Consider the following 15,247-nt stretch of genomic DNA (forward strand, 5'->3'; position numbering starts at 1 on the left):
TGGCTCCTCCCAGCTCTCAGGTGCAACCAGTCCCACTGATGACCCACCCGGTCTCTGGGTAAACAAAGACAGAGGACACATGGGTGGGCGTCACAATACCAATACTATGGAATATTTCAAGGTTTTTGAAAAGCTGAGCTACACTACATTGCTGGCTTTAAACACTGAATAATACCAATAATATATGAATGAAGTTGAAAAAGTGGCAATGAGTTAAATTAATATGACTGTCACTGAAAAGGTGAATGATACCAATACTGAACCATTAATGTGTTTTATGTGTGGAGTCAAAAATATGATCACAGTTGCAGGTTAGAAAATTGGGAGCCATAAGCTTTTTTTCCATAAATTTCTCTGTTCATATAGGATTGAATGAGTAAAAAAAAATGGCTCTCCCTTCGCTTTGAGGCTCACTGAGCCAAATGTGTAAGTGTGTTTGATTCCATAGAAACATGTCTGCTATCAGCACAACTTTTCCTACATATAACATATGAACTGCATATGTAGAATGGAAATTGTGGGCATGACGATGAGTTTAAGAGAATTTTTTTAAGATTTAAGAAGAATGTAAAGCTGCTCCACCCTCAGCCATGTTTGTATACATGAGGAGATAGGAGCTGAAAAATCTTGAAAGAAACTTGAATTTCTTTTGGATCTGAACATTCCATCAGTTCACTTGAATGGGGTAAATGTCCCATAAAATGTTGAATATTTCCAAAAGTATGTCAGAAAGTATGAAAGTTATGAATGAGTCACAGCAACCATATCCTAATTGAGCTGAATATTTTGATGTTTGAATGAAGTTTCTACATTGAAAAACGTGGAAGGAGGTGAATGACAAAGAAGTGGGCGAAATAAGAAAGAAATTTTGCTGTAGAATAACAGGTTGTGAATGCTTCACATTCACTTCCAGTTAGAATGGAATGAACATAAAATGACAACAGAATTTTGTAACACAATGTTCAGTCTAGGTATCTGGCCCTTGATTGACAACCCGAGTCGAATAACCAAAGACAGTGCAACACTTATAGACAATATTTTTACGAATACTCATCACCAAGTAACAAGCGGTTTGCTCATAAGTGATGTCAGTGATTTTTGTAGTTGTGCATAATTTAATTGCTAAATGTACGATTGATAGAAATAAACATCCCTACAAATTAAGGAGATTGAAAACATTAGAAAGAATTGAAGCCTTAAAGATGGATCTTAGAAATTGTAATTGGGACGAGGTTTATGTTGATGATCCAGATTTAGCATATGATGCATTTTTGTCTGCATTTTTAAAATTATATAATAAGCATTGTCCTATAAAAATGTGTAGGGTGAAAGATCAATATGAAGGTAAACCATGGATTACAAAAGGTCTGCAAAAGGCATGTAATAAGAAAAATCAACTGTACAAAAAGTTTTTACAGCAGAGAACTAGTGATAGTGAGGAAAAATATAAGCGCTATAAGAACAAACTAACTACTATTATGAGGACTCAAAAAAAGGAATACTATAGTAAAATATTGGAGGACAGTAAAATAACATACAAAAAACTTGGAAGGTAATCAATTATATTATACATAATAAAAGTAATAATTCAGAACTTCCAGATTTCTTTATAAATAAAGTTAATAATAAAGTGGATGATTTAAGAAATATTGTTGATGAGTTCAGTGACTACTTTGTAAATGTTGGAGCTTCTTTGGCAAAAGAGATTACTGTATCCGATGACAACAAATATATGTTTAATAATTTGATTAATACTAATGCTAGTTCTACGTTTTTAAGTGGGGTACATGAAACTGATATTATTGAAACTGTAAGAAAATTAAAAAATAAGAGATCACTTGACATCCATTCCATTGACACTGTAATTATTAAAGATGTTATTGATTATATTGTCAGACCCTTGACCTATGTTTGTAATCTGTCTTTCCAAAAAGGAATCTTTCCTAACAACATGAAGATAGCAAAGGTGATCCCAATTCATAAAAATGGAGATAAACACTATATGGAAAATTACAGACCAATATCACTTTTGCCACAATTTTCTAAAATTTTAGAGAAACTGTTTGTGAAACAATTAAATTTGTTCATTCATAAAAATAAATTATTAAGTGAAAATCAATATGGATTCAGAGAAAGCAGAACCACTGCTTTTGCAGTAATGCAAATGGTAGAAGAAATAGCAAATGCAAATGAAAATGTGAGTGTTCTATTGGTCTGTATATTGATCTGCAGAAGGCGTTTGACACCATAGATCACAGACAGTTATTGAAGAAATTAGAGATGTATGGAATACGAGGGTTGTTCATTCTTGGCTGGAAAGTTATTTAGGTAATAGACACCAGTGTGTACAAATTAATGATACTATGTCAGCACTGAGAAAGATTACATGTGGCGTACCACAAGGATCAGTGATTGGTCCAATACTGTTCATTCTTTATATCAATGACATCTGCAATGTAACAGATTTTTTTAGATATGTAATATTTGCAGATGATACCAATTTGTTTTGCTCTGGTAAGAATTTAAAGGAACTTTTGTGTTGTGTAGAAATGGAGCTGGAAAATCTCAAGACTTGGTTTGATGTCAATAAATTATCTTTAAATATTAAGAAAACAAAATTTATGGTTTTTGGGAATCCAAATGAAAGTGATTGTAATGTTAAACTAAAAATCTGTAATGTTGACATCGAAAGAGTTTCTGAGACTAAATTCCTTGGGGTTGTCATTGATCAAAAGCTAACATGGAAACAACACATTGAATATATTAAAGGGAAAATCTCAAAATCACTTGCAATCCTGTATAAATCCAGAAATGTATTGAATTCCACGGCTTTGCATTTGATCTACTACTCATTGATTGTTCCCTATATATCTTACTGTGTGGAATTGTGGGGATCCACCTTTAAAACCACCATAAATTCAATAATAAAACTGCAAAAACGAGTTATACGTATTATCAATAAGGCTGATTATTATGCTCACACAGAAATACTTTTTCTAAATTCCCATGTTATGAAATTTAATGATCTGTTTTATTATAAAATAATGCAAATTATGTTTAGAGCAAAATCAAAAATGCTCCCTGACTCAATACAGAGGTTCTTTTCAATTCAGGACAGTCCTTATAATCTTAGAGGTGCTTGCAAGTTTACTGTACAAAAAGCTAAAAAAGGTATGAAAAGGAGATGTGTCTCCATTATTGGCGTTAAATTCTGGAATGATGCAAACATAAATTTAAAAACATGTCATTCTCTTTTGGTTTTTAAGAAAATGGTTTATAAAGCTATTTTTGAAGCTTATAAGTGCGATTAATTATCTGTTGTTGTGGTTTCTTTGTTTTTTGGAAGTTGGTAGGCTAAAAAGTTGATAATATAGGATAGGCTCTTATAAGCAGTCTGCTTCTGCCTATGCCTTTTCAGTCAATATTCAACACATGATTCTTGATTTTGTGATTTTGTGTGAAATGTCAATACTGTGCACAATGTTTGGTGTTGTCATGACTGAATAAACTACTACTACTACTACTACTACTTCCAGTTATCTTTAGGGCTGCCCCTTGAAAGTATGGAATCGTCAGTCGGAGACCCCTTTTTTTTCTTTTGCAAGTCAGTATGCTGTGCAGTGTACAGTGTAGATTAGATTTAGCTGCTGCTTAGAGTGAGCGCTCTTGATCTTTACACTATTCTTTGTTACAGACAGCTGTGGACACAGGAGGTGACACTTTCCACGAAGCCACCAGGAAAGCCGTTCAGTCTTGCAACTAATTTTTCCCAGTGGCCACATGCGGTATTGCAGTGTGAAAAAAAATCCACTGCGGCTTAAAAAAACATTTTCCCCATAGGCCACCATTATAAAGGAAACATCTGTAAAATTGTTGACAGGACACCTCCAACTGCAACCAAGTTCAATTATGAATCTTTCTTTTCTGAATTTTTGATGGTGGTTCTATATTTGTTAAACCTTCCTCAAGTTGAGAAATGAAATTTAAAACTCTGTGATGTCATCACATTGTGAAGCCTATGTGCCAAGCAGGAACTTGCAGGTGGGACCAGCGCAAAACACTATATTCTGTGGGCTGCATACCACTGAAGTAAACCCAGAGGTGAGCTCCAAGATAACACGATCTTCTCACCTGTGCTTAGAAGCGGTGACTTTACAGCTCACAGCAACTTTAATATGACGCAGTCTGTGCTTTTTGTATGATATCTTGTGTCTGCCACAATGTTGTCACACATTTCCAATCTGTCCAGTCTGTTTGTTTACAATATTACATACAGTAAATGCCACTGATTTGACTGACATAATTCTGACAGGTACAGCCCTAATTATCCCACTATAAGTAATTAGCTGGAAAAGTGTCATAGTGTCGTCTGTTTTACCCTATTCACTCAGGGTGCCATTCCTTTATTGTTCTGTCCCTTTGGCTACTGCACACTTATTCATCCAATGTCTCACATACAGTTTCTCTTTGTCTTTTATCTCCCTCAAATCAAAGGCCACATTAGCAAACATGACTTAAGTGATGAGCAGTTAGCTTATGATGACTCAAAGAGCGTCATGTCTAGTTAAGGCTCAGAGCAAACAGGGACTTGATGCCGACAGCACATGTTGCACCACAGGTACGGGCTGTTCTCAGGGTCATAAGATTATCCCTGAAAATAATCCATCTCAGTTCTATTATCGGCTTTGTGTCTGACCAGAGCAGGTATATAAACTCTGAGCCTGGGGGAGAGCACAGGACAGAGACTGCAAAAAGAAAGAGAACTTTCTCTTTGTTTTGCTGCTCTTCTATTACTCAGCGCTTCCGGGCAGCATCTCTTCACCAATCCAGACTCCCAACAAACCAACACGCAGGTGAGACCCTGAGCTGCCACCACACAACAGCATAGACTGTAGATTTTTGAAATAATTGTATTTTGTGTGTATTTGCTGTACAAAGATTGCACTTAGAGTAGGATGTAGAGTTAAACATATATAGAGCGCAATAATGCCACATGTTGGACTTCATTTTGAATGGTTCGCTTTGACAAACTGTTTAGCTTGGAGTTATAAAGTTCTCTTTGGGTGGAGACAACTGCGTCACACCACATCATCATAATCTCAGTATTTCTTCTGTTCCTTTTCTGCTTTTCCTGTTCGGTTTGTTTTCTGCTTAATTTTATGAATCTTTGTTGTTTTGATAGATATGAATGCAGCAACAGTAGCAGCACCTGGTGGCTCCAAGGCTGCTCCTCCCAAGTTCAAGCAGAAGGAGACTAGGCAGTTCAAGAGCAAGGCTCCCAAAGCTGGGCAAAAGGGGTGAGTCAAGAAAAGAAAAGAAAGCACAACACCACTGTGAAGTGTTACTTACAACTGTAAGAAAACAGAATCTCTGTCCTTTTCTTAGATTTGATGATGTTCCAGGGATGGAGGGCCTTGGAGGTAATTATCTATCACAGCAATAAATAATTTTTTATAAAGTAGTTGTTAAGGGTAAGATCCATCAATCTGTGGTTCCTCTTCTGCAGACGCGGAGGTCATCTGCCCCTGGGAGGCGTTTGGTGACATGGAGCTGAGTGATCTGGCCCAGTTTGGCATTGTCTAAACATTCAGACAAATGGAAACACAGTTTATTCCTGGTGGCTGCAATCCAGCAGCTTTTTTTTTGTGCTCTCCTCATGAGTTCTCCCCCTCATTAGGCATGGAGATGAACCTGAATGGGTACCAATTAAGGACGACTGATGAATGGAGAGGGATTTCTTTTCTCTCCCCTTGATAAGTGGAGGAAGAAGCTCTTGGACAGCAGCCCCCAAGAATGACTCTTTGTCTACCAATACACCTCAACACCTGGAAGTTTTACCATCTCTCTGTGCTCTATATATCTTAGAGTAGACCTGTTTAAGATTTCAGGATGTCTTTGTTGGGACCTGGTTGTCCTGCGTAGCCTAGCACCTGTGTAAAAGTGTAACACACTGTACCGCTGCTTGGGTTTCATTAATGGGATGATGGGTGAACACATCTTTATTTTAACAATGATCACTAAAGTCTATGTTATTCTTGTTGACTGTCTGTCTGTCTATCTATCTATCTATCTATCTATCTATCTATCTATCTATCTATCTATCTGATCATACTGAATATAGTTGTGTGCTTAGTTGTGGTTAACGCTGTATGTCTTATAATAAAATATATTTTAGTGACATTATTGTGGTCCGTCCTTGCATTATAGGTATCCTTCTCCCTTTTGCTAAATAATCAGAATTATTTCATACAGAGTAAAACACTCAAAGTCCATATTATTTCTGGCAGAGGTTGTTATGTTGTCAACTGGAAAGCTACAGTACAATTATCTTTTAAATTAGTGTACAACATTGTGCTGGCCAAAAAAATGATCTCTCATTTGTGTTGAAAATAAGAACCAGAGGGGCAGAGGCAATGTTTTGATTTTTGACTCTGATGCAAAGTCTTTGAAAAAGGCCACTTACTGTAATAGGAAGGCAGGCATTCAATTCAATTCAATTCAATTCAATTTTATTTATAAAGCCCAATATCACAAATCACAATTTGCCTCACAGGGCTTTACAGCATATGACATCCCTCTGTCCTTAGGACCCTCACAGCGGATAAGGAAAAACTCCCCCAAAAAACCCTTTAACGGGGAAAAAAATGGTAGAAACCTCAGGAAGAGCAACTGAGGAGGGATCCCTCTTCCAGGACGGACAGACGTGCAATAGATGTCGTACAGTCGTACAGATGTCGTATGACACAATGAGACAGAAAGAGAGACAGAGAGAGAGAGAGAGAGAGAGAGAGAGAGAGACAGAGAGAGAGAGAGAGAGAGATGCAGGTAATGACAGTAGCTTACAACAACATTATTGAAAGTAATATTATTATTATTATTGTTATAGTTCTGGCTACTGTGGTACAATATGTTGAAAGTATGTATTGATATCTGGCAGTATACATGTGTGACAATAGTCATATGTGTATAATAACAGTAGAAGTATGACTAATGACTAATGATGGCAGCAGCAGCAGCAGCAGCAGCAGGCATCTGGCAGGACCACGGCAGCAGCACAACCACACACGTCACGCTGTCCAGGCACCACTGCGATATGAGTTAATCTGAGAGACAGTGGAGCACAAAGGCTCAGGAGAAGAAGCCGAGTTAGTGACATCCAGAATGGCCGAGCTAGCAAGATGCAGTAATAGAATAGAGAGAGAGAGAGAGAGAGAGAGAGAGAGTATTATAGGGGGTCCTCCGAGAGGAGCCTGATAGCTGAAGGCTCTGGCTCCTGATCTACTTTTGGAGACTTTAGGGACCACGAGTAACCCTGCGTTCTCAGAGCGGCGAAGCTAAAACAGGAGAAATATGATCTCGTTTCTTAGTTCCTGTTAGTACATGTGCTGCTGCATTGTGAATTAGCTGGAGAGTTTTTAAGGACTTACTAGAGCTACCTGATAATAGAGAGTTACAGTAATCCAGCCTTGAGGTAACAAAAGTGTGGACCAATTTTTCTGCATCTTTTCGGGTCAGGATAGGCCTAATTTTCACAATATTACGTAGATGAAAAAATGCAGTCCGTGAGGTTTGTTTTAAATGAGAATTAAAAGACAAATCTTGATCAAATATTACTCCGAGGTTTCTTACGGTAGTGCTAGAGGCCAGAGCAATGCCATCTAGAGAAACTATGTCAACAGATAAAGATAAAGAGTCTCTGAGTTGTTTGGGGCCAAGAACAATAACTTCAGTTTTGTCTGAATTTAACATCAGGAAATTGGTGCTCATCCAAGTTTTTATGTCTTTAAGGCAGTTATGGAATTTAGTTAATTGATTACTTTCTTCTGGCTTCATTGATAAATACAACTGTGTATCATCTGCATAACAATGGAAATTTACAGAGTGATTTCTAATGATGTTACCTAAAGGAAGCATATATAGAGTAAATAGGATTGGTCCAAGCACAGAACCTTGCGGAACTCCAAAACAAACTTTGGTACGTAAGGATGATTCATTATGAACGTCAACAAACTGAAAACAATCAGATAAGTAAGATTTAAACCAGCTCAGTGCAGAACCTTTTAAGCCAATTAAGTGATCCAGTCTCTGCAGTAGAATTTGATGGTCAAATGTGTCAAACGCTGCACTAAGATCTAATAAAACAAGTACAGAGACAAGTCCTTTGTCTGAAGCAATCAGAAGGTCATTTGTAATTTTAACTAAAAATCACACAGCTGCTCTGCGACTACTTTCTCAAGGATCTTTGACATAAAGGGAAGATTAGATATTGGTCTATAGTTGGCTAACACCTCTGTTAACTAAAGGAAAGACCTCCTTAAGTAGCCTAGTTGGGATGGGGTCTAAGAGACACGCTGATGATTTAGATGAAGAAATCACTGCGGTCAGTTCTTGAAGAGAAATTGGGGAGAAGCAATCTAAATATATATTAGGTTTTACAGCTGTGTTTGAGGTTAGATAGGTACTATCTGAGGACTGGAGGTCATGAATTTTGCCTCTAATAGTTAGAATTTTGTCATTAAAAAAGCTCATAAAATCATTACTGCTAAGGGCTAAAGGAATACAAGGCTCAATAGAGTTTTGACTCTCAGTCAGCCTGGCTACAGTGCTGAAAAGAAACCTGGGGTTATTTTTGTTTTCTTCTATTAATGCTGAGTAATAGTTTGCTCTGGCATTGCAGAGGCCCCTCTTATACGTCTTGAGACTGTCTGTCCAGATTAAACGAGATTCTTCCAGTTTGGTTAATCGCCAATTCCTTTCAAATTTTCGCGATATTTGTTTTAACTTACGGGTTTGAGAGTTATACCAAGGAGCGAACTTTCTTTGTTTTGTTAACTTCTTTTTAAGAGGAGCTACAGAGTCAAGTGTTGTTCGCAGCGAGCCTACAGCGCTATCGACAAAATGATCAAAGTCGGTACAGGAAACCTCTTTTACTGAGGGACTTGGTATTGAATTTAATGACGGAGTAATCTTTTCCTTAAATTTTGCGACAGCACTATCTGATAAACATCTAGTATAGTAACTGTTGCTGAGTGGCGTGTAATCGAGTAAAAAGAAATCAAAAGTAATCAGATAATGATCGGATAGTGAAGGATTCTGTGGAAAGACTGTTAGGTTTTCAATTTCAATTCCATACATCAGAACTAGATCAAGGGTATGGTTAAAACAATGAGTGGGTTCATGTACACCCTGACTGAAGCCAATGGAGTCTAATAATGAGATAAACGCGGTAGCCAGGGAGTCATTATCAACGTCGACATGAATGTTAAAATCACCTACAATAATAACTTTATCTGATTTAAGAACTAAACTGGATAAAAACTCTGAGAATTCAGAAACAAATTCAGAATACGGGCCAGGAGCACGGTACACTATAACAAATAAAAGTGGCTGCAAGATTTTCCAGGTCGGATGAAAAAGACTAAGAATGAGGCTTTCAAATGAATTATAATCTAGTTTAGGTTTAGGGCTGATTAACACACTAGAGTTAAAAATGGCTGCAACTCCCCTTCCTTGGCCGCTGCCTCGAGGAATGTGGGTATTATTATGACTGGGAGGAGTGGATTCATTTAGACTAACATATTCATCTGGACACCGCCAGGTTTCAGTGAGACTGAGTAAATCAATATGATTATCTGATATTAATTCATTTACTAACACTGCTTTAGACGATAGAGACCTGATATTTAACAGTCCGCATTTAATTCTCCTGTTTTGTCTTTCTGTCACAGAAGAGGTTTTAATTTTTATGAGGTTGTTATGCACAACTCCTCTTTGTTTAGTTTTAGATTTAAATAATTTAGGTGGTCGGGGGAAAGACACCGTTTGTATTAAACTATGAAAACTATGGCTGGGTAACTGAACTAGAAGCTCAGAGAGGCGTATAGGACTGCGTCTCAGAGTCCTGGTCTTAACACTGGGTTGTCAGGGATTTAAATTACTAATAAAGTTTGCCAGGTTCCTAGAAACAAGAGCAGCTCTATCCAAAGTGGGATGAATGCTGTCTCTCCTAATAAGACCAGGTTTTCCCCAGAAAGTTTGCCAGTTATTAATGGTATAAAATGCATTTCCACTCTAACAACTATATATAAAGTATAAAAGAATAAAGAAGTCCAGTTATACCTTTCATGGCAAGACGGCAGCCATTCTGCAGTAAACTGTGATGTCATGAGGTTGGTTGGCTTGGCTGAGTTCGACAGATACAACTGTCGGGTTTAGTACCATAGTGGCAGATGAAGTACCTGAAAGCCATTCTTACATAAAAGTACAGAAAATGACTTTGGTAGAAGTTAAAGTCAACTATTAGAATATTACTTGAGTAAAAGTCTTAAAGGATCTGATATTTGCTGTTTGCTCTAATGTAAATGTATTTTATTGAATGTAATTCAGTATTGAAAGTAAAAGTACAAGTCAAGGATGATAATTAAAAAGTTAGCAGTCAGAATTCTGAGGATTATGAAGTTTAATTCTTTGTTACAGGTGTACCACCTTAAAAATGGACTGTACATTACACTGCAAGAAAAACAACTTCTTTTTCACAACTGAAAGGATTTGAAGAAACCCTTGACCATCCAGAGCTGACAACAGGCCCTCTGTCTGGAGGGGTCAAAGGGTACAGATTACTCAAGCCCAAAGCCAAGGGGGAGCCCATGAAAAGATCTATAGTTGACCTTTAAATGGGATCAAGTACAAAAATGTACTTACTGACTCATATCACTGACAATACAACTTATATTAAAGATAAATGTATTTTATCATTAAAACACATTTCAGTGTGCCATTTGATACTCACAGCCCCCATGGTATTGTGAAATGTGTGGTCCCTCTGACAACAGGGGTCAGATGCGCAATGTGGAGAACTCATAAGCACTGCTAATGTAAACACATAAGGCAGACTTATTAATCAACTCACATTGCCTCACCAAATATCAGGGCCTCCTAAAAGAAAAGTCAGGGTACAGAGGGACAATGGTCAAATGTCCAGCAAAAAAAAAAAATGTGAAGAAGCACCAGTATGGAGTTCTATGTACATAATTATGTTTGGATGTCATGTTAGGAGAATATATACAAAGATGTGATTCTGGAGAGAATCTAACAGGTCTAGACAATGCTGAACTGAGCTGAACTGAGCCAGGTCACCGAGACTGCAGAGTCTACAGAAATGAAAAAGATTCATTTAATAAGGTAAGTCACAGAAAATAAATAAAAAATACCAACACAACTCCAACACAGAGCCAGAATGAAATAACAGTTTTTGGGGACTTCTACAGCAGGGCCAAACCAAAAACCATAGCCAAAAAAAGATAAGAACCTCCTAAAGATTTTTGTTTTACTCTGCATTTTTATGTGTATCTTGGGCTCCAAATTCTTTAACTATCAAAATAAAATAAAAAACATAGGAAAAAAACATACCTCCAAGACCCTCCATGCCTGGTACATGATTGTTAAACCTGTGAAATAAATGAACATTCAGCGCATTAATGTGTTTGTGTTTAAAGTGCACTGCCATGTTTGTCATTTCTTTGTCTGTTTTCTCCAAAAACCTTTAGTAGAGTAACCAATAGTAACCAAACCAAATGTAACCCCTATGGACATCTACCATAAGTTAATCACACACTTATAAAAAACAACTCAATATGATCTAAAAACTGCATGTCTCTAACACAGAAAACATGTCAATATGGATAAAATACAAAGACTCAACCATAACTGTGAGTTGTTGACTTGTCTAGGGAAGAGTGTAAAAGTTATCTGTCACTAAGTCTTGTATGCAATCCAGTCATTTATAATGACTGCCCTTAGGCCCCTTAGTGTTTGTGTATTTTAAGACAGCCTAAAGGATAAGTCTGCTGAGGTGAGACCAGACGTGTTTGTTGTCACAGTTATTAAATTATAAAATAAAATAGGCACCCAACTGTTAAAAAAACATACAGATAACACCAGATTGTTGCTGCAGGTCATACTGCATGCTGTAATAATATAATAGGTAACCATTAGTTAAAAATACCTTCAGTATAAAGTATTCAAAGTAGACTTTCACAGGCAGTGTTACCAAATAAAATGTTGTTTTTCCATTTTTCTTTCTTTAGCTTGAGTTGTACTGACTGACCCATGGATAATGTTGAAAGCAAAGAGGTTGGATTGCACATAAAAAGTTTATTTTTTTTATTTAAATCATTATTGTAAATCAATTTACAATGTGAATTGACAAAACACATACAGTAGTATAAAAATGACATATGTAACATATAATGTATATCCTGGTAGAGATTCCATTACCCTCCTGGTGCCAAACTTAAGCTATTTATGGATTTATTTTCTCACATTTATCAGAGTGTTTAAAAATCTTCCATCATCCCTGAATGATTTACTGTGTTCACTAAAGAAAAGCTAAATTGCCTTTGGAGACTACAGAGGGTTTATATCCTCTGCTGGTGCCAAAATTAGCCTTTTTCCAGATTTGTTTATCTATTGTATAGTAACAAGATTGTTAACACTTTAAAATGTCTATTGTAGAAACGTGCACTACACTTATCCTTTACTGGCCACAGCCATTTTTGAATAATAAAAAAAAACAAAATGTGTTTTTCTATGGACACAGGATGTTGTTTTGAGATGATGGCTGTTTTGTCTTGTTCTGATCTTGTAATTGTAAGTAGAGGTATTTTTGTCTTTTTACATACCGTAGCCTGCTTTTTGTTCACGTGGGTGTTTGTCTCAACCTTAAGGGCTGAGACATCTCTGATGCTGTTAATTGGATCCTGTAAAGCCCAACTCAGTTCACACAGTTTAGTACATGTTCCTTGTTATGCAAAGGTCTCATAATCCCCCTGACTTTACATTATGAGAGAGATTATTACCTTTAATCCTTTATTCTCTCACCATGCTGTCCCTGTCCAAGGCTAAGCCATACTGCCTTTAATATTTGACAAACATTGAGTGTCCTGTATTCATTAAAATAAATTTGATCATCAGTTTCAACAAGTGAGTAAAACTGCTGTGAAACCATTGTAGATTTACCTAAACCCTTTTTATGGAAGTTGTGAAATCACCAGATAAGCTTTACGATATCACTTTTGTTTTTGAAGATTTTTATGTGAAACACTGCAAGAAAAAAAGCAGCTGGACACTTGAATCTCAGTATTTTAAATGTTTAAATAACAACATTTTCAAATGTCTGACCCTTTAATGTCCCTGTGATTATCTTTGACTTATTATAAGCTGACACTCAAAATACCCCTCAGCCCTCGTGGTTTCATTACCACCATGTTTCAACAGACAGTAGGTGGGCGGTGGTTAAACCAAGGCTATCAAGGCAGGGTGATGGCATGATGATGAGACAGCATAGACAGACTGTGAGAAGAAAGAAGACTCTCTCTTTGTCTCACAGCTGCTTTTTTGCTTCTTCTCTGCAAAAAAACATTTTTTGGCATCCACTCCTTCAGCAAACCAAGTAAGTGCATTTTTCTTAGAGATGTAGTTCGGTAAGCTTAAATGTGCACTTGTAGTTTGTTTTCTCATTTAACAGCAGGCCAAGAATGAAAACACATAAGAAAGCATAAAAAGATGTGCTTCTTTTAAATTTATCTTTTTGTTTACTTCAAAATAAAATATTCACAGGAAGGAATATTCACTCCTGTTATTACTAGTTTTGCTTCACAAACTACACTGTAATCTTTTACTTACTACTCCAGAAATCAAAAGTTGAAGATGAGTTCATCAATGACTGATTAATTTATTTATCAACAGCCATAAAATTAATCAATGAATTAACTAATATCACAAGTTAATATGTTTCTGTATTATATTGTTCGTCTTCTTTTAAAGTTTGAATGGTATTTTTGTCTGCTTTGTTAAACTTAACTTGTTGTCTAAATTGTGTTTTGATTTTGGTAACTATAGCTACAGATTTTTGTCATTATTTATGACATTTTATTAATAGTGTATCTTCTGTGTGAAGCCAGAGAAATGCCACAAGATTCATGTCTTGATATTTAGCAGTTGTAATGCAGATCCACTTGAGGTGGCCAGGATTAGTGGTGTTCAGATTTGTCAAATATGATCTGTTAACAAACAGATTATAATCCTTGTCATAATCTGCCCTCACCCCAGAACATAAGATGGGTTAATGAGATCTTGTTTGGGGGCAGATTTTGCTACTCAGGTGTTGCACGCTGATCCTCACCAACGTGTTGTGATTCTGACCTCTGGCTTTGGGACTGACAAAAATAGGATGAGCACTGTAAATATGGACGGCATTTATGACATGTAAGCACATAAGAAGAGCATTTAGATCAAGACAGGTTATGAATAGAATCACATAGAGAGAAGTTGGAAAACATAAGGGGATAAAGTATAGGAGTAGAGTCATAGGAGCGAATGGAAATATGTTTTGTGGGGGAGCAGCAGTATTCCTCCAGCATTTATGATCAGTAAAGAAACATTTTTCCTTATTTATGATCAAGATCCAAGATGAATGCAGCAGCAGGTGAAGGCTCCAAGGCTGCTCCCCCCAAGTTCAAGCAGAAGGCGACCAGGCAGTTCAAGAGCAAGGCTCCCAAAGCTGGACAGAAGGGGTGAGAGTAATGATGTTCTATACTCCTACCTCAGACATCATGCCTTTCATAATGACAACTCTGATATTTGCAAATTTTTTTTTACTTTGGTTTCTGTGTTATGTTTTGCGTTTTTCAAATAGGTTTGACAATGACGTCCCGGGGATGGAGGGTCTTGGAGGTGAGGGTGAATTTCATGTTTAGTCTGGAACTATTCAATGTTTAGTCTGGACTCACCTTTTGTTTTTCTGTCCTGCAGACTCTGCAGTGGTCTGCCCCTGGGAGGCGTTTGGTGACATGGAGCTGAGCGACCTAGCTCAGTTTGGCATCGTCTAGACCTGTAAGATAGGAGCTCCTACCCTGGCCCTGGACAGATGTGATACCACCGTGTTTCCAAACTGTACAAGTGCTGAGGATGAGGAGCAGCTCTAAACTGGAGGAGTGTTTTTACCAAATGGTGCAGGAATCACTGTGGGACACATCTCTGCAGTCCCAGGGTTATATGGAGTCTCTCCTAACCAGACCCAGAAGATAAATATTCTTCGATTATATATATATATATTTTTAGGTGCTGTTTAAATGTATCAATATTATTTTTGCTATAAATATAAATGTAAAAATCATAAATGAGTAAGTCTATAACTTGCATTTCACTATAGCTATAACCAGATTACCTGTAATGCACACAGTCATAG

The 15,247-nt window shown here is 37.0% G+C and overlaps 2 protein-coding genes across 2 annotated transcripts; both read left to right on the forward strand.

Moving 5' to 3' along the window:
• The first annotated feature begins 4,059 nt into the window (after positions 1–4,059).
• LOC125905639 (retinal cone rhodopsin-sensitive cGMP 3',5'-cyclic phosphodiesterase subunit gamma-like) lies at positions 4,060–6,180 on the forward strand. The gene is made up of 5 exons (XM_049603759.1): positions 4,060–4,101; positions 4,700–4,853; positions 5,183–5,297; positions 5,386–5,420; positions 5,507–6,180. Exons 3-5 carry the CDS (start codon positions 5,185–5,187, stop codon positions 5,581–5,583), a joined length of 225 nt encoding a protein of 74 aa, XP_049459716.1. The 5' UTR covers positions 4,060–4,101; positions 4,700–4,853; positions 5,183–5,184; the 3' UTR covers positions 5,584–6,180.
• Positions 6,181–14,469: 8,289 nt separating this feature from the next.
• On the forward strand, positions 14,470–14,888 carry LOC125905622 (retinal cone rhodopsin-sensitive cGMP 3',5'-cyclic phosphodiesterase subunit gamma-like). Its single transcript, XM_049603733.1, has 3 exons — positions 14,470–14,573; positions 14,696–14,733; positions 14,812–14,888. Exons 1-3 carry the CDS (start codon positions 14,470–14,472, stop codon positions 14,886–14,888), a joined length of 219 nt encoding a protein of 72 aa, XP_049459690.1.
• Positions 14,889–15,247: the final 359 nt, after the last annotated feature.

The sequence above is a fragment of the Epinephelus fuscoguttatus genome, linkage group LG2, assembly GCF_011397635.1.
Source record: "Epinephelus fuscoguttatus linkage group LG2, E.fuscoguttatus.final_Chr_v1".
In the NCBI taxonomy this organism is placed as follows: Eukaryota; Metazoa; Chordata; class Actinopteri; order Perciformes; family Serranidae; genus Epinephelus; species Epinephelus fuscoguttatus.